General features: G+C 38.6%; 1 protein-coding gene across 4 annotated transcripts in view; it reads left to right on the top strand.

Moving 5' to 3' along the window:
* The window catches only part of ENAH (ENAH actin regulator), an 89,765-nt gene that overhangs the window by 38,428 nt on the left and 33,271 nt on the right, over positions 1 to 18,066 (top strand). For all 4 annotated transcript variants that reach the window (XM_063391124.1, XM_063391123.1, XM_063391122.1 and 1 more), the window contains exons 2-3: positions 5,763 to 5,928; positions 7,342 to 7,519. In XM_063391124.1, the coding sequence (XP_063247194.1) occupies positions 5,763 to 5,928; positions 7,342 to 7,519 (344 nt within the window). The remainder of the gene's footprint in view (positions 1 to 5,762; positions 5,929 to 7,341; positions 7,520 to 18,066) is intronic.

Genomic DNA, 18,066 nt, shown 5'->3' with positions numbered 1-18,066 from the left:
CTAAATAGCAGTAAATTCTGTACTGGCTGAAGTGTTGGAGTGGGCAAGCTGCATCATATGAAGTTGGATGCAAGTGGCACAGCACAGCTTAATTCCTTCTGCTGTACCAGACATGTGATGTTCCCTTGCCAGCAGCATGTTTAACTGGCTTTTAGTCATGCAGGGAAAGTTGAGATTCTTACTTTGCATCTGAGGATGTGTTAGAGAAACTTAACTTATTGAACTAATGAACTGTTGAACTAATTGAGCAGAGTCCTAATGATTTATATTTTTCGATGATGTCCTCTTGATGGTGTGGATGTCTTGCTGACAGGAGGAGGTGGTAATTGTTACACTCAGCCTCCTCTGAGATGTCCTTCTGGCTGAAGTGCTAAAGTTCAAGAAATGAATAAAATTAAAGCAGCTGATTATGAGTTAAAACCTAAAGTAACCCAAAGTTCATCCTGTCTCCTCACTTACATCATCCCCGTCAACAAATCCAAGCTCCTTCTCCTACTCCCAAAAATAAATATTAAGCTATGTAATTGAGTTCAGTCTGGAGCATATTTGAGGGCATAGGAAACATTTCTGTGTTAACTTCAAGATGCTATAAAGTATCTTAACTGTTAAGCCAGATTACCAATTTAGAATACACAGCAACTTTGTCTACAGTGTCTGCTTTAATTAATAGAAAGTAGTGGTACAGTATCTGTGGGATTTTGTTTTGGTTTTGGTTGATTCAAATGTTTTCAGAGCAAAACAGAGAACACGTAATTTCACTGTGATGTGCCAGTTGGGGTTCAGGAACAAGCAGGAAAAATTACCTTGCAAGACACCACCACTAAGATATAGAACTTCATATCTGGACCAGCATTTAGCCGCTTTTCAAAAATGTGTGTTTTTAAGATATTAGAATTGGAAATGTTTGGTGTTTCTTTCCAGCTTTGTGCCACATGGTTTGAAAATCCTAAACAGGCGTTTGATGAATCAGTGTCTCTTTCCATTCCTTCTGTCCCGCAAAGACTGCACATTTTAAGAACATGTTGTTATGTCTCTGTAAATTGAGAACACAGCAGGAAAAAAAAGAAAAGCCTGAATCACCAGAAGCAGTGGTAATAGGATATAATTTTTCAAACCCCTCATTGTTACATTACTGACAAAAATACCAGAGGTTGAGCATCAGAGCAATCACAGCTTTTCCTTGCTTTTGTTAGTATATTTTAATGATCTTTTCTGTGGCTGCAATTGTGCTGTGTTTCATACGAGTTTGATCCTTGAAGTATGTTTATCCTTTTTAGTTCTTGAGAGAGGAAAACCAAGCATCCACTTCTTGTGGAGAGGAAAAAAAAATAAGGCTTAGGTCAGCAGACTGGATTGGTGTCACTGTGCATTGAGCTTAAGAACTTGGGATATGAAAGAATGAACACATTCCATCTGGGCAAAAGAATGATGTCTGCTAGGGTTCAGTTTGCTATGGTTTTTGAGCTTTTTGTATGATCTCATCACTGGAGGAGGAAAGTATATTCTCCCATAAGAATAATCTTATACTTATGATTCATTACTACTGTGGTTTTTTGTGTGAGCCTTTTGAGTGCCAGACCTCCCCCCACTCTTCCACCCCAAATAAAAACCAGCCACCCTGTCGTTGGCTTTATATGGTATTGCTGTAGGTGGACTCAACCAGAATAATGGCTGGCTTTAACAATCAGAGCCTTGCATCTTTGTCTGGAGAATAACTCCTCCTAACATATATTTATCCAGCTATTTGTCAAGCTTTACATTTTGGGAAGAGAGCTTTGTACACTTTGTCTCCTAAGGTTTGGTAAGCACTTTTTTGCATGAATGTTCCCTCATATGACTTATCTGTTTTCTGCAAATAATTTCATATACTAAGTTTAGTAAATTTACTTGGGAACATAGGATTTCTCAGTTTTTCTTTGTTCCTATTTCACTGTAGTTCCCCCAACGCACTGCCCTAATAATTCAGCAATCAGTTCTTGGAGCAGCTGTGCATTTTGGCAGCAGCATGTGAAGCTGGAGATGCTCAATCTCCCACATCCCCTAATCAACTCACATATTGAAAAGGTGCAGGCTAATCCAAGTCTAATGGTTTCTGGAACCATTACACCCCACCAGGAAGAGGAAAATTTGTAAATAGGCAAGTAAACCCAGTAGGATGCTTTTGAAGGCCTAATGACATGACAAAGAGATGGAGACCCTGCTTCTTTTCTCTTGCAACATGACTGGAGACAACTTGTTTGTTTGCCACCAGTGTAAGGTAATATGAAAAAAACCAGCATTTGTGATCAGACCAGAGGGATTCTGGTGCAGTGAATGAAGGAAGTCATCCTAGCACAGGTCATGCAAGGGACACGTGTCACAGCAAACCCTGGGGACTGTGAAGAGCTCATGTGTAAATACTGAGATGGGTGAAAACCTGTTCCCAAATAAAGGACAGGGAAGTGTCATAGGCATGAAAAGCAAGAAATACAATAAATGACACCATTCTGACTCATTTGGCTCTTGTTCTTTTGCACTGAAGTTTAAGTTCATATATATATATATATATATTTGTAGAATACAAAAGACTGGTTCTAGTTACAGTGTATATGTTAAAGTCAGAATTTTCCTAGAAAAAGGTGGATCTTCAGAGAGAAACCTAAACCTTATTTTTCATTAGACCTGTCAAAGATAGTCATGAGTGTGGATTTTTGATTTGGTGCAACCCTTTGAAGTTAATGGATTTCTACTATGTATTTTCTTTTTGGGGGGGTTGATACTTAAATACTTTATGATGCCTAATTATAATGTCCAATATACTATATTCAGATGCTAAACTATCAAATGGCCATTGAAGAGCACAACTATAGAGTCTTTTCACTAAAGCTCGTGCCTCCATGCTTTTCTTCAAAATGAAGTGTAATCACTTTAGAGAACTTATTACTAAGACAGAGTAAAATTGAATGAATCTCCCCTTCACCTACTATTGAACCCTGAAAATAGCCCAGCATCCTGTGATGGTTAAATTTCTTTCTCATAGGGATCTTTTCTGCCTTTCTTTCATTTTTCCATCTTACTCTTGCAATCTGATAAACAAGTTGCTGTGTGTTGGGAACTGTTGGCAGGAGGGGAGTATGTCACCTTCAAATTGATACCTGGATATGAAAATTACACACCTGGAACACTGAAATTTTAGTTATAGTATTTATATGAAATGAAGGCAGAAGGTTTATTGTGTAGTGATTGAAAAGGTCAGCTGGAAATTGTGTTTGTCATTTTCAAAAGTTTGTGAATCATCTCATATTTTTATATGAATAATTCCCTGTTATGAAAATGGTTTTATTTTAAATGGAGCATAAAGTACTTGAGATCTAGACTTGGTTAATACTTCCAGTTATAAGACATGGCCTGAGAAGTGGAACTAAAAATACTTTAGCAGTTTTTAAAGAAAAGCTAGAAATTCAATTCAAGGTCATCTTATTTGCACTTGTGAAGACTGCCACTTGAATACCAAACAGTTCTAAAATGAATAGGTTTTTCTTCTTCTTTATTTTTTTGGTATGTTAAATAAAATCATGTAAAAAGTTTTATAAACTTAGGCTGAATAAGAGCACCTGAAATTTGATGGTCTGTCCTATTAAGTCTCCTGCTCACTGTACCATTACTCAGTCACTCTCTGGTTCTACCTTTGTTATAATTGGAACATACTAGCTTAGAGTCATGATCTCAATTTTTAATAGAAACTTTTTTTTTTTTTTTTTTTAATCTGTCTGGCACATGACTGAGTAGAAGTTACTTTTTGGCAAGAACTTGGTGGACCACATGGCTCTGCTTCCAAATCAGTATCTAGGTCCTGTCGCCTATGGTTTATCGTGCTTGCAATTGATCCAAATTGAAACATAGCAAAAATTTATTATGGGTTCAGAAGTTTTCCAAGTTTACTGTCAGGCATTTTAGAAAAACCACTGGTGTTTGTCATGTACTTTGTGAACAGTACAGAATGTTTCTAGGTTTGAACTTTAGGATGTGTGCCAAAATATCTAAAAATAAAGAAATCCAGTAGGTTCTTGCACTGTCCGCTTCTCAAGTGAGGGAACTGTATTTCACTGTGACATATATTTAATGGGACTGTGAAATGCCTCAAAGTTTATTTTCCTTGCATTTAATCTTTCTTCCTGGTTCAGATTTGGTCCTTCCAGTCTAAACTATAAACTATGCTTAGAAAAGAAGCACTTTAGTTATGTATATTATGACTTTATTATCCCTAAACTGAACTAGAAAAAGGGTGGTCTAATTAGAGGTTGTAATCCCGTTCTGATCTAGTTGTTGAATAGGTGATGGGATTAGAACACGTGAATTTTTAAAATTAAGAAACTATTTCCTCATTTGATCATGAATCTCCCACGTGCATGAGACATGATCTCAGTATTGTCTTCTCCATGAGCCTTGAAAAGCATCCCAGTGTTGAGCACTTTCCTGATTGTTAGAGTGCCATGGAAAGCGTGATAGAAATTGATTCTGTTTTCTCAAATATGTCGGTCTTGAAAGTTAACAAAACAGCTGGATGCACTTCAGAATTTTCTTCTGTTGGGACATGTGAATAAGATACTGGGAAATTCGGCATAGTCTTTGGGGAAAAAAAAAAACCCAACAAACACACACACACACCCCTTCCTGAACCAACCAACCAGTACAAACCACAAAAAACCCCAAGACAAGATGGGTAGGGGTGCCATCCTTTCCCTCTTTCATCAAATGTGAAGAAATACTCCTTTGCTTTCCTGTGAAGGATGCATGTCTCTTCAGCCTTCTCAGTTTCCCAAATAGCAGGCACATTCCTTGCAAGCCAGGCATCATGTGCTTTCTATAATGTTGGATGTGCTGGACTGGTATGTTCAGAGAATCTGACTTACTGATAAGAAATCATTCCTTTCTATTTTTATTTCCTGTCTGCATCTGGCCATCTCCCACAAAGACAACCTGCATGGTATCACCCTTTCCTCTCCTAATAAATAGTCTGTTTCTGGATTGGTCTGATTTCATGTGTTATAATGATGACATTCGTGTTATGCTCCTTTTTAACTTCAGGCTGTAGCTCAGCTTCCAGATGACTGGTATAATCAGGATTAGCTGCTGATAGCAATCTTCTGATGAATTTGCACTTTTGGCGATCAGTAGAACCTTTTCTCAGGGAGAAAATGTTACATCTGGGTGTCAACTGTTGTAAAATGTGTCAAAACTAAAAAGCGTTTCATTTATGAGCTGGTGAAATTTTTGTGCTGGTCTTGATTCTGTGTGTTTGTTTTGTTCTCTGTACATTAAAAGGTGCAAGGGCTCTCCAATTCTCATCTCTTGTAGAAGTAATTTCCACTGAGAAGTGTAGATTGTATGAAGCTAGTGCAACTCCTGGTTTTTTGCTCTTTGGTCTTTGTAGAAAGCTTTGTATATGGTTATGGCATTTAATTGAAGTTCATGCTAGTGGTGAGGAAAAAGGAGGGGGAAAAAGCCTGTAAGGGGGAAAAAGTGCAAAAAGAAGTGAATACCTTCTTGGTCTCTTTTGTTAGTTGTTAGGCCTGTCTGTGTGGACCACAGCTTTTCAGAATGAACACATGTCAGCAAAATGTCAGAGTCCTGGTGGTTTTGTATTCAGGAAGGTGGGAAGTTTCAGCAAGTTGCAAGGAGTATTGCTTTAACATTTTGAATTAAAAAAAATAAGTTAACCAGAAAAGATGATGCTTTGCCACAAGTAATTTTATTTTCTCCTCCACTTTGTATCTTACCAGTGAACAGAGTATCTGCCAAGCACGAGCTGCTGTCATGGTCTACGATGATGCCAATAAGAAGTGGGTACCAGCTGGTGGATCGACCGGATTCAGCAGAGTTCACATATACCATCACACAGGCAACAACACATTCAGAGTAGTGGGCAGGAAGATCCAGGATCATCAGGTGAGGAAACCTCTGAAAATTGAGAATATTAGGTCTTCAGCAAAATTATGGAACCAATAAAAAAATCATATTTTTTCACTGAAGTAGCAGAACTTTTATTGCTTTTTCCCTGTGAACTAAGCACTTTGCATATCCCAAGGCAATAGTCCTTTTGCCATTCCTTCCTACAGATATCTATTTATAAAGGCTAGTGGTGTACACAGAAGTCATCTGGTTCTTTTTAAGGCAAAGTGGCAACCTGAAAGCTTTTCTCCCCCACTCTACCCTGTGAGCTGCAGCCTGTGTAGACACCAGAAGTTCTTTTAGCTTTTCCTATCTCACAAAAACTTGGATGCATGATGTCTCATTTCCCCAGATCATTTTGTTCAAAAAACCTTCTGATATTTGGTAATGCTGATCATCTACCACTTTAAGAAATTGTGAGAAGGGAGTAACAGGGATTACATTTTAATTTCCTTGATGAAGTTACTGGATCATGATTAAATGGCAAATTAGCAGTCTGTCTGTAAATGTGCTCTGCCATATGATACTCGGGATGGGGTTAAAAACTTGATCTTTTGTTTGAGGACAGCTTCTTATATTTGCTTCCCTCCCTCCCAGCATTTCATAGAATTCTTTTGGTGTGTTCTTGGTCATTTACCACACACCTGAAGCCTAGACTGGTAATCTCCTGTGTGATTTGTTATTAAACACTTACTCCAAGTAATAAATGGCCTCTGTGCATTCATGTGAGAGCAAACCCCCTCTGAGAGGGTTTTTTCCCTCCTATTATTCAGCAGAAAAAGGTGAGAGGATATAGTTATCCAAGTGCAGTGGGATCCTCTTAGTGGATGGCTTGTAGTAAATGGTTGCCCTAATAGCTCGAATTTATCATCCTTTGTGTGAGCCATAACAATCTTGCAAAATGATACCCTGTGATCCATGGTAAAATCCAGTAAACTGCTGCTGAAAGCCCTGCAAGCCAAGGGGTGCAACAGCCACAGGGAGAAGGTGATAACTTGGTTAAAAAAGAAACCTTACAATACCCAGTGAAATTCATGGGAAAAAGAGTTTCTGAATTTCAGATGCATATTTCACATCAAGGAATCTGCTGCTGGAAGTCAGAGCTGTTGATGTTGCTACATTGCTGTTAGGAAACATCTCTGCATCTTTTGAAGTGAGAACATTTAAGCTACAAAAGTTGATACAAAATATCTCATTAGTCCCCTTGTGTATTTCCATCACTGATTACAGACAGTGTTGGAATTAAAATGGAAATGGTTATGTGCTTTCAGCATTGTGTTTCACAGATTGGGGGTCGTGAATTAAACCATGTGGCGGAGGAATAAAATCTACACAAAGCTGAAACTTCTGATGGAACAGCAATTTTAAACATAAGTTTTTTGTTTGTTTGTTTTTTTTTAACGATTATAGGTGGTAATAAATTGTGCCATTCCAAAAGGGCTGAAGTACAATCAGGCTACACAGACCTTCCACCAGTGGCGTGATGCTAGGCAGGTGTACGGTCTGAACTTTGGCAGCAAAGAAGATGCCAATGTCTTCGCAAGTGCCATGATGCATGCCTTAGAAGTATTAAATTCACAGGAAGCTGGTAAGAGTCTCTTCGTTACTTTTGTCCCCTAAGATTGTTCAAATACAGAAAAATTCAAATGGTTATGCATAAAAGTCTATAAGTCTTGTTTCTAATCATGCTTAAGCCTCTAGGTGTTTTAATTATTAGGGTGTTTTGTCTAAGTAATTACTGCTTCTTAACAGTGCTTCTCAACTCGACTGACATCCCAGTAATTGTAATTCCTAGCAAGTAAATCAATTTTCATGTTTATATATAAGATACAGAAACTGCTGGCTTTGTCTTTTTTTAAGGAAGCAAAACAAAAAAGCCTGCCCAAGAAGCATGTACCTTGTAATGAGGACACTTTTCAGGATTTCTAGAGACATCCAGGTTCCTATTGTGCATTGGTATTTTTGCTTCTCACTGATTACGGGTTTATTATAAAAATGTGATTTTTTTTTTCCTTCAAACTTTGGAATTCAGGTAGTCTTCTCTGGCAGTTCTGACCATACAGCTCAGACCTTGAATCCAGGGTTAGCATTCACATCAGCACATGTGATTTAGACATCAGGTTGATAGTTTCCTTTGTTTGAAGACCAGGGTGACATAGGCTTTAAAAGAGTGGTGGAAAAATTCCTGGCTTCCAGTCTTCTGCTGATATCTGTAACATATTCTAGGTAGGCTCTACAGCAAATTGATCAGTATAACACTGTGACACACACAGAGGGAGTTTCTTTTAAAGGACTAAGAGTCTTTTGTGTTCTTGTAACCAAATAGAATTCTTTTGTCCTCATTAAACTTTAAAGATTGCCCGTGTAACAAGAGATAGTACTTGTGTGCCAGTTTTCTTTCTCTTGTGCAGAAGAGAGGCTGTAGATAACTATACTAGGGCTGTCTCAACTACAGCAAAAAAAAGGTGGTTTTATCAAGTTAGTTTTTATTCTGGTAGTCCCTTCAAGACTTACCTTTTGAAACTAAGGTGTCTAGATGGTGGATGATACAATCTGCAGTGCTTACATTGTTACACAACATTGGAGGCCAAAATAGAAAAGGTAGCTAGAGTTGGGAGGTTTCTCTTTGCCTGCTAAAATAACCCAGTTGAGATTCCTAGTTTCCTACCTCTCAGCTGGGTGTTTTCTCTTCAAAATCCCTCGGTTCTGCTTTCCCTAAGGGTTACTCAGCTGTAAACTTTTCAGGTATTTTGACTGTTTATCAGCTGTCTCCCAACCAACATTTGGGAACATGTGAAGTGTTGCTTTGTACTCTTGATGAAGAGGCCCTATTGATAGTAATTACCACAGCTTTGAGGGGTTTAAGTTCTTTCCCATTACCTGTACTCAAAGAATTTGTTATGTGTTTCAGTGTGTATATATGCATATATAGGTATCTTCATAATTCAGCTTAACTCCTCATAACACTAAATCTGAGCTGCTAGAGAGGCTGAAATGACACGGGTAGATATGACATTGCTATTTTTAGTTAGACAGTGTGTCCTTTTTGCATTTTGTGGCTTGTAATTTGTCTAATGACTTGTTCTCTTGCTACTTTGTGCAAAGTGTTTGTGGGTTGCAGCACTGTTATATTGTTCAGTAGCAACTTTATTAAACAGAGATGCCACTTGAGTTTGTAAAGACTTGGATAAAACTAAAATTTTGTGACTGTAAAATTTCATGACTGTGTATGACTCATCACAGCCTGGTTGCTGACTACAGTGCTGTTGTCCTCGGGTTTGTTCTCAACAATTTTGAGATGGACACGAATTAAGCTTTGTAACTATGTTTGAAAGTGATTTGGTGTAACCTTTTAAGTTTTTTCTGAATTACACAGTAGTCACATTGTTTCTCCTTCTTGTGCATTTGATTTGCTAGCAGCAGGCACAAGTCAAAATGCATTAATTAGCTGCATCACAAGCTAATGGTGAGCACAGGAGATAATTGTTCTTCCCTGGCTCCTGTCAGCCAAGGGCTGTGGTGGTTTAAGATTAGCTGTCACCTGTGTCACAGACAGACATAGGTGCTCTAGTTTCCATCAAGATGAAATAAACCCAAACCTTAGCATTTATCAGCATTGTTTCAGCAGATGAGCAGTTTTGCACTGCTGCTTTTAAAAGAATTCCTAATAAGGCACACGGAATTGCACTCGCAGCCTCATATGACTTCCAGACAATTTTCAAAGATAAATGTTCATCATGTTTCTGTGTTAGAGTACTGTCAACAAGTGTTCCTAAGTTTTATCAGCTGGGAAGTTTGTCAATGTATGATCTAGATATTACTTAATTTTTCTTACGTGTATCAGTGTAAGAAATAAAAAAGGATCAAGTGTCTTTCTGAACATGCTGCCTCAATAATGGAAATAGATTGATAAATGCCTTGCAGTTTAGAAACAAACAAATTGTGCTCCTTGCTCAAAGTTCAGTGAATTTTGTTTCTCTGTAGTTGGTATAATTTCTTAAAGTGCAGCTAGAAATGAATCCTTGGTGTTAGGGTTTTTTTCCCCCCAGCATCTGTGAAGTAGATGAATATTTACTTAGACAGGTCACTGGCTCTGAGGCTCTAATATTAGCTCTTTTAGGAGATGGATTGCAACTGCCTCCCTTTTATGAACAAATTACTCTTTCTGAAAAGGTGTTGGGAGGGTATGTGTCATAAAATAAACTTACACTGATATGTGATGATCAATACTTTATGTATGGTTAGTTTTGTTTCTTCTGATGTATCTGCTTGGCTTTTAAGAATTTCTAACACATGCAGTCCTTGTTGGTATTTTGATGATACTGCTTCAAAAATCTGTACTTGAAGATGACAAGTTGTCTCTATTAGTTTAAAAAAATTGCAGTGTTTCCTAGTGTATCCAAAATGGCATGTAGAACCTCCAACTCAAATAAAATAAAGAAATCCTACATAGATAGCTTCCCATTTATTCTAGAATTACATCCAATTAAAATGAGATTCTTGCAGTGTCCTTATTTTCTGCTGTGCTTTCTCATTTTGGCAATTTCTTTTATTAGCTTGCTTATTTTATGTTGTATTTTATTCATAAAAGGAAAGCAGTTCTAATGTTAGCTGAGCATACTATTCAGAAATTCATAAGGCTGTAGATGAATTTTACATTTTAAGCAAGGGTTCACAGAAATCTAAACGACTTCTGAGGGATATTAAAGATTAAGTTGTGTATATCCCTTTGGTTTGCAAGTCAGCTGTTGGGTATGGCTCTCTCACTCTTTTTAAAATAAAATTAAATCATGGTCTGCTTCTCTTGCATACATTTGAAAAATGTCATTGATCTTTTAGTTGGCATCCTCAGCTGTTCTGCTGGCTGCTGGCAAAATTGGAGGTTGTTTAAATTAGGATCTCCCTCTAGTGGATCTGCTGGAGCCGAGGCACCGCTGAGCTCACAGGGATGGGCTTTTTGTCCTTCTGATGAGTTCAAAATGCAGAGTGAAAATCTCTGAAGCTAAGAGTAAAGGCTTTACTGCAAGTGGCAGCTTTCTGCTGAAAAACAGTGCAGGTTTGTCTCAAAGGACTCAGAAGCAATGGCTGCCTTGTCAGTGAAACTGCTGCAAATGCTCTGCAGATTTAGGATTTTATCCTCCCCCTGAGTTACAGGACTGATCAAATGAATGTCCTAACTTCTCAAATGGTTGAACTCTGTTCATTTAAATAAATGTCAAAGTGTTTTAGCTCCATTCTGGTTTGAATGATTGCATTAGCGAGCCCTATTTTCCTGCTGGCTAGTTGGGCAGATTGTAGGCAACCTGCAAACCCAGAAGAGAGGGACAATACAGGACTGCATTTTGTCCTGTAATTTTAAAGAATTAAATACTGCTGATTCCTGCCCCACACTCTTTCAGAAATGCATTAAAAGTGAACCTAGGCTTTTTTCTGGTGCTCATTTGGGAAAATTTTGAAAGACTTACTATTTGTTACATTAACTAACTGTTTGATGTGGTCAAAAGTGACACCTTCATCAAATGACAAGTGTGTGTCATCAAGTTTAAGAGGTCAGATGAAGAGGATTTCTGGCTCTAAGGCTGTGTGCAGTGTGTTCACATATTCAGTAATTGGTCTTGTCTGGAGATGTCGGCTTGCTGCAAAGGTTTTGCATTGCATTACAAAGAAAATTTTCATATCTGCATTAAGTAGGGCTCATTGTTGCAATCAAAGTGGCTCTGGAATGAGAGAGAAGCTTCAATGAAGGGAAATTAGACGGCTGAGAATTCTGTGATGTGTGACACAATGGATTATTTCTTTGAAGGAATAAGGTCACGTAAGGGAAGCTTGTGTTGGGAGGAACAAAGGAGTATCATACTCAGTTTTGCTGCAAAAAGCACCTTCTAGTTCAGCTGGAATCGGTGTTGCTTTGTGTGGCATCTGTCTTCAACCTTAGGAAAGCCTTGCTAAGAGAATAGGAAGCTAAGTGTGAGGTTTATAGATGTGGAATTTGCATCTGAAGTCCTCGGAGTTGTTTGTTGCAGAAGATGAAAGCAGCGAAAGAACTGAAGGAAGGATGTCACAACAGTAAATAAGTCTATTTTAATTCTTTCTAATGGAATTATGTAGATGTAAGATTTGAGATGCTTTTTGTACTAATCTGTAGCAGTTATATATTCGTTCTTGAGAAGATTTTTGAATGTTCTGGATATAAAGGCAGGGTCAGGAAGGGCTTCAGTGAATCTGTTCTAGTATTGCCTTAGATCACAGTTTAATTCATAGGAAAATGGGGAGGAAGAAGAACAAACAGAGGGGGTTTTTGTTTTCAAGGTCTTGTTATTTTGTTCACCTGACCTTGGAGGGGAAAAAGCCCCTGTAGTTCTAGTTTTTTGAATTTCTCTTGAATTAGTAACTTGGAATTAAGTTGTCCAGTTATTAAATAAACCTTTATTCGCAACTGTGTTTTGGTGTGCAGTCCTTTCTCTTCCAGCTGAGACAGGTAATTAAATCCTTGCTGATAGGGGAATGCACTCAAATCATGGACTGAATAATTTAATATCTTCTGGAAATGCAAACTGAAACAAAAATTGGAGTTTCCTAATTGGAATATATTGAGAGACTACAGAAGACTGAAATAAGAAAAGTAAATGTGGAGCTTGTGGGGGGGAATCTCAGATGCTTTTCTTTGTGCTGTTTTGTTTCATGTCATGCTAAAACTTGTTTTGAGAGAAGAAAAATTCTACAGCAGTGAAGTAATTACACTGTACCTGTACTCTTAGCAAGCCTCTGGATGTCAGCACTCCCTGTCAGAACAGGAGTAACATGATGGTATTTTTATTACTGTATTGTCAAAAGTTGGATAATATCTCTGGTCTTGCTAGCAAGAATTTTCCCTTCCATTTAAATGTGGTTATTGATTAATTTTTTTTTTTTTTAGGTCATTGCTAGGTGTTTATAATAGCTAATACTGATTAGGTAATCCTAATCTAAGTGCCAACATGTTGACCCTATGGGAAGTTCTCTGTTTATTGGACAGAGTACTTCCTCTTCATTGTAATTGCACATAAGATTATTGAAAGCATCATCAGTGTTAGAGTGTTTGGAAGTGAAGGGAGGGTTGCTACGTTTTCAGAGTTATTCAAACTTTTAAGGGTTGCCCACATGGTGTTTCTAAGTTGGTGGGTTTTTTGGTGTTTTTTTTTTGGTCCTTCAGAATTAGGGATGTATCATGTGAAAGCATTAGATTTTAGGTGAACAACCTGAAGAATTTAATTAAAATATGCTAGCTAGTCTAAATTGCATGGCAAGTAGAAATAGAGGTACATTAATCTATGGATAAAGTTTTGTTTAATAAACATAGAGGAATGTCAGCATATTTTACTGTTAAAGGTTTATAGTGTTGTTTTTAAAAATATTTTCAGTAGAAGTTGTAGATAGATTAAATCTGCCTTTTGGGAGCAGGGTGTTTTCATAAAAGTCATGAAGGTAGTTGTGAAATATACCTTGGTTAGGCTCATTCATGTAGTATTATACACCAATAGTCCTCACCTATAACATTGCTATTTCAATAAATTTTGACACAGCTGAGGGTGGAGGGGGAGCTATAAATACCCCCCAGTCGATGGGATTGATGTTTTTAACTTCCCTACTTGCTCCTTTAAGTTTGTGGTGATGTAGTTCCATTAAGCAGCCGTAGTTGCCTGCTGGTGAAGCTCTGTGTCCCCGAGCATGAGGGGATGGCAGGGGGAAACTGGAACTGCTGAGGTCCCCCAGCACAGCCTGGCTCCCAGGCTATCAGTGCCTGCTTTCCAAGGCACTGCTGGCACTGATAGGGGCTTCTGCTGGCACTGATAGGAGGCTTACCTCTACTTAAATTCATGTATGTTTTAATGAATAGTTTTGTTATTCTTGTTGCCTTTTATTACCTTGATCAAGTTAAAAGAGCTTGTGGATTGAAGCGGAAAGCGTTTAGTTTCAAATTTGGAGTGATGAGTGAATTAACTCAGCTGAAGGTAACTGTGAGTGAGGAAGTAGGTGTTTGAAGGGAAGGGGAGTCTTGCCTGGAAGGTTATTCACCCAAACAGAGTACTAGAGAAAATTTTGTCACTAGTTAATGCCCTCGTTTTTGGCCATCATAGTCTTGCATATAGACCCATAACACTCGTCCAGGGCTTGAGGAGTGACGTGGTTTTGGTTCTGCTGGGGGCAGAAAAGGTTAGCAAATCAACCCAGACTTTGTTCTGGCATGGCCTAGAGCAGGACAGGCTCTGAATGGGAGAAGGAGCTGGAAACACATGAAAGGGAGATGCTTCACCATAGTTGTTGTTCTTATTGCTTCCTGCACAGATCTCTGAAAAGCCTGCTTTCCATTCATTCAGAAAACCTTTAACCATTTACTAAAACACTTTTTTTTTTTAGTAAGTTCTCATATACCCTAACAAAAATACATCTTTTTGGCTGTAGCTTTGAACTCTCGCCCAGGATGTGAGCTTTGCTTAGTAGGAGTATTCAAACTGTCCTTAAAGAAAATATTTTCCAAAGACTGTAATTAGCCAGTTCACTTATGTTTATATCATATAGATGTATAAATAAATTTGCCATCCACTTGCAGTCTTTGAAAAGACTTCTAAAACACAAGTCATACTTTACATACAGATATCAGACTGTATAATTGGAACACTGCTTCGTTTTGGCACTGACATACTGAGAAGTGAAAGAGTGGAAATTCTTTGTTACTGAGTTGTTTATATAAACTGTTTCTCTGGGGAGAAAATGGAGATCTTGACTTCAAACTAAAATTCTTACATGTGATAGTTGACCAGCTTTACTAGATTTATTCAGAAATTAGGGCTTGTCTTTTACTGCTGTACTCTGAAATGCAGTAATCACAGGTGTGAGGTTTTCTGTGTGTTTTGCCTCCTTGAATTAGGGCATGTGGGGTTCTGAGGAAGATTTCACATGATCTGACTGCCACTGGTCCCCTGCAAACCCCATTTCATCCATCCTTGTGTTACCAGCTCACAAATAAGCCTGTCCAGCCAAATGCAAGCACACACTGTAGCTCAGTGTATAACTTTGCAGGGTATTTGTTGTGCCAATCCTGAACAGCTGATGCTTGGGGATTTTCAGGGCAATAGGAATGTGATATTTTCAGTATCTGCCAGTGTCAACACTGATAGCATACAATGCAGCTGGCATTAAGAGAAGTGGGGTAGGGTGTGGTGTGACACTGCAAAACAGGCAAGGTGACTGAGAGTGAAGCACAGAGGAACAAAAGGCACTGAGGGAGGACAAACCATGTATTTCCCCAGCTTGCCAGTTATGCTTTCATTTCAGTTGTGCAGTTGAAATTGGTTTGGCGTTTAAATAGAGATACAAGGTAACCAGTCAATTAGGGATGAAAAATTCAGGAGTTTGATAAACTCTAACTCTGATTGTGGTTTAGAAGTTAATTTTGGGGATGCTTGGTTTGGTTCAAGCAGTCCCCAGTAGTCTGATGTCGATGTTCTGATGTCTGATGTTGATGCCACCATAATTGTCTGTGTGACTGCATGAAGAACCAGGTCTGGCTGTCATCTAGCTGATGGAAATATTCAATGCAGGCTTTTTTCCCTGGGATTTTTAATGTGTTAGATTTCCAGTCCATCTGTCACCATGCAGTTGCCTGAACTGTTGTAGAGGAAGGGTGATGCAAAGGTGAGAATAAGCTAAAAAACAGAAAGCACTGAAGCTGGAATGGCTGCTGAACAAATTAGTATGAAATTATATCCTCTGTCTGTCAGAATGTGCTGCAGAGTGCACCATCTGTGCTTTTTTAGAAAAAGAGAGATGTTAGGTTTTCTTTAAAACTCAGAATGAATAGACCATTCAGCCCCATCTCTCATTTGGCTTGTATTGGCTTCTGAAGATAAAGCGATTCTGTAGGAGGATCAGAGTTCTTTTCCAGGCAGTATCTGAGTATTTCTCGTGGGGGTTGTTGTTTCTGAAGTATCTTGAAGTGTTCAAAAGCCTGAGAGAGGTTTTTATTAGCTAGTTCCTTTTTATTTATTTTATTGTCCTGCTACCCAGGCAGTTGTATTTTAGCAATGAAGCGGTAGTCTTGGCTTGCTGTAATAAACCCTCTAGGATAAAAGATACTTTTCTATCTGGCATGTACCTTTAACTTTCTAATGTTCATTAGCAGGGTGGCTGCAGAGGGAAATTTCATGAGAAAACAGGACAGATGACTTGGGAGCTGAACTTTCCTCTCTTGAAAGCCTTTGGTATACTCAGATTGCTTCCTTGTGACTAAAATGTGTAAGAACTGGAACCACCAGGTTAACTGTGACTTTGTTCTGTCTCCTGTGTGCATAGCTGTGAAAGAAGCCCATCACTGGAGTAGGCTGGCCAAGTTAAAGCTGACTTGGCTTGCTCATGTTTGTCTTGTGCAGAGTTGATGGATAACGTGGTTTTCTGAAGGACAGTGCTCTGGAAGAAGGTTAGAGGCTACAGGAACAGGATTTCTCATAGCTAGGCATGTTGGAATAGCCAGTGCACATGAAGCTTGGTGTTTGCTTTCTGGAGGCGTTGGCTGAAGGAGGACTAAGGCAGAAAGGTTGGAGGGTGATGACCTGCATCCAGCTACTGCAGCATGATAATACCTTCTTCAAAAATACCTGTTAAATACTCCTAAAGATTAAATTGGTGGAAGTTTGAGCTTTTCATTTCTACTGCATTTCCAGTACAAAATAGTTCTGGTTGGTATATGGACACTTTTTTTTTGTACTTTGCTGTTAATTTTTAGGTCATTCATTCTGAGGAGTAGGACAGGAATTCCATCACACTTCTGATGCTCCCAGTGTTGCTTGCAGTTGCAGCTCAAGCTGTGAGCCCTGACACACTCCAGGCGTTGTGCTGGGCACGGCAAGCGGCAGTGGTGGTGTTCATTGCACCTTTAACTGCGGCTGCATGGTGTCTGCTTCTGAAAGCCCATGAAAGGCCTGGCAGGCAGCAGATAGCCCGGCTGCCTGGGGGCTGCAGTCACGGCTCCGTGGGCATTGAAGCTTTCCACCTGTCACTCCGGGGAGAGGAGAGGAGGATGTGAGTCTTACAGGAGGTTTAAAGTGGAAAAGTTTTCCAGATGAGCCATGTGGCAGATGTTTCTACTTAATTTAATTATTAATTTAGCGTTGCAATAAAATGTTTTGCATTTAAAATACCACAGGTTTTATGCCTCTTGATGTCTCTTGGTGATACTTGAAGCAAAAATAGTGCATCCCAAGCAATATGAAGGCATATTAGCTATAAGGGCCTAATGCTTGCTGAAACAATAACTAAGGAAGACACCACCTCTGTAGTCCACTGCCTGCTTTTATCCTCCACAGTTAAGTTCCATTACTTTTTCTAATTGTAGGGTACTTAGATAGTGTGCACTTCAATCATTTTCATGATTAAAGATCGCAGTGGACACAATATTGTGGCATTCTGAGGAAATGAACCTTTTTGTAGGGCTTTTAAACTTGTTTGCTGTGTCTCAAGCAAATTGCGTGGCCTTAATGCATCAGTGTATCACATGTGGTCTTTTTATGGATTTGGGTGACTTTCACAAGTTTAGATAGGAAAAAATTTTGCATTTTGATATTTGAGATGGGGAAGATCTCATTACAACTCTGTAACTCTAACTAGTTTGGTGGCATATCAGTGAGAAATTACTGCTCTGTTCTTTGACATTTTCAAAACTTGATGTTTTCATTGATTTTATTTCTTGTTTCTTATAAGTTCCATAATCTTGAGCATAGCTGTAGTCTAAATGATCTGGATTACTGCCTGACAGCAGCAATGCATTCATGGTCTAGTCTATTCCACTTTACACTTTGTCATTCTTCACTTCTTTTTACACAGTTTTGTGCTGTAAATACATTTGTGAATAAAATGATAAAGCTTTTTTTGTTTCTAGAATACATATCTCACGTAGACAATTACTTGAAAGTTGCGTGGTTCAGAATTTCCCATCAGTAGAGGCTGAAGGTGATTTTGCATGACCTTCCCTTTTGCATCTCTTATGCTTAGCAGAATTCACAGTTTGCACATTTGTTATATGCCCCATTCCTTTAGATACAATACTTACCTGGCAAAAAAGGTCTTTGAGCCAAGTTGATGACCTGAAATCTGAGCAAA

This window comes from Prinia subflava, chromosome 2 (assembly GCF_021018805.1).
Source record: "Prinia subflava isolate CZ2003 ecotype Zambia chromosome 2, Cam_Psub_1.2, whole genome shotgun sequence".
Lineage (NCBI taxonomy): Eukaryota > Metazoa > Chordata > Aves > Passeriformes > Cisticolidae > Prinia > Prinia subflava.
The sequence above is the reverse complement of the archived record's forward strand: the minus strand, read 5'-3'. Positions and strand labels throughout refer to the sequence as shown.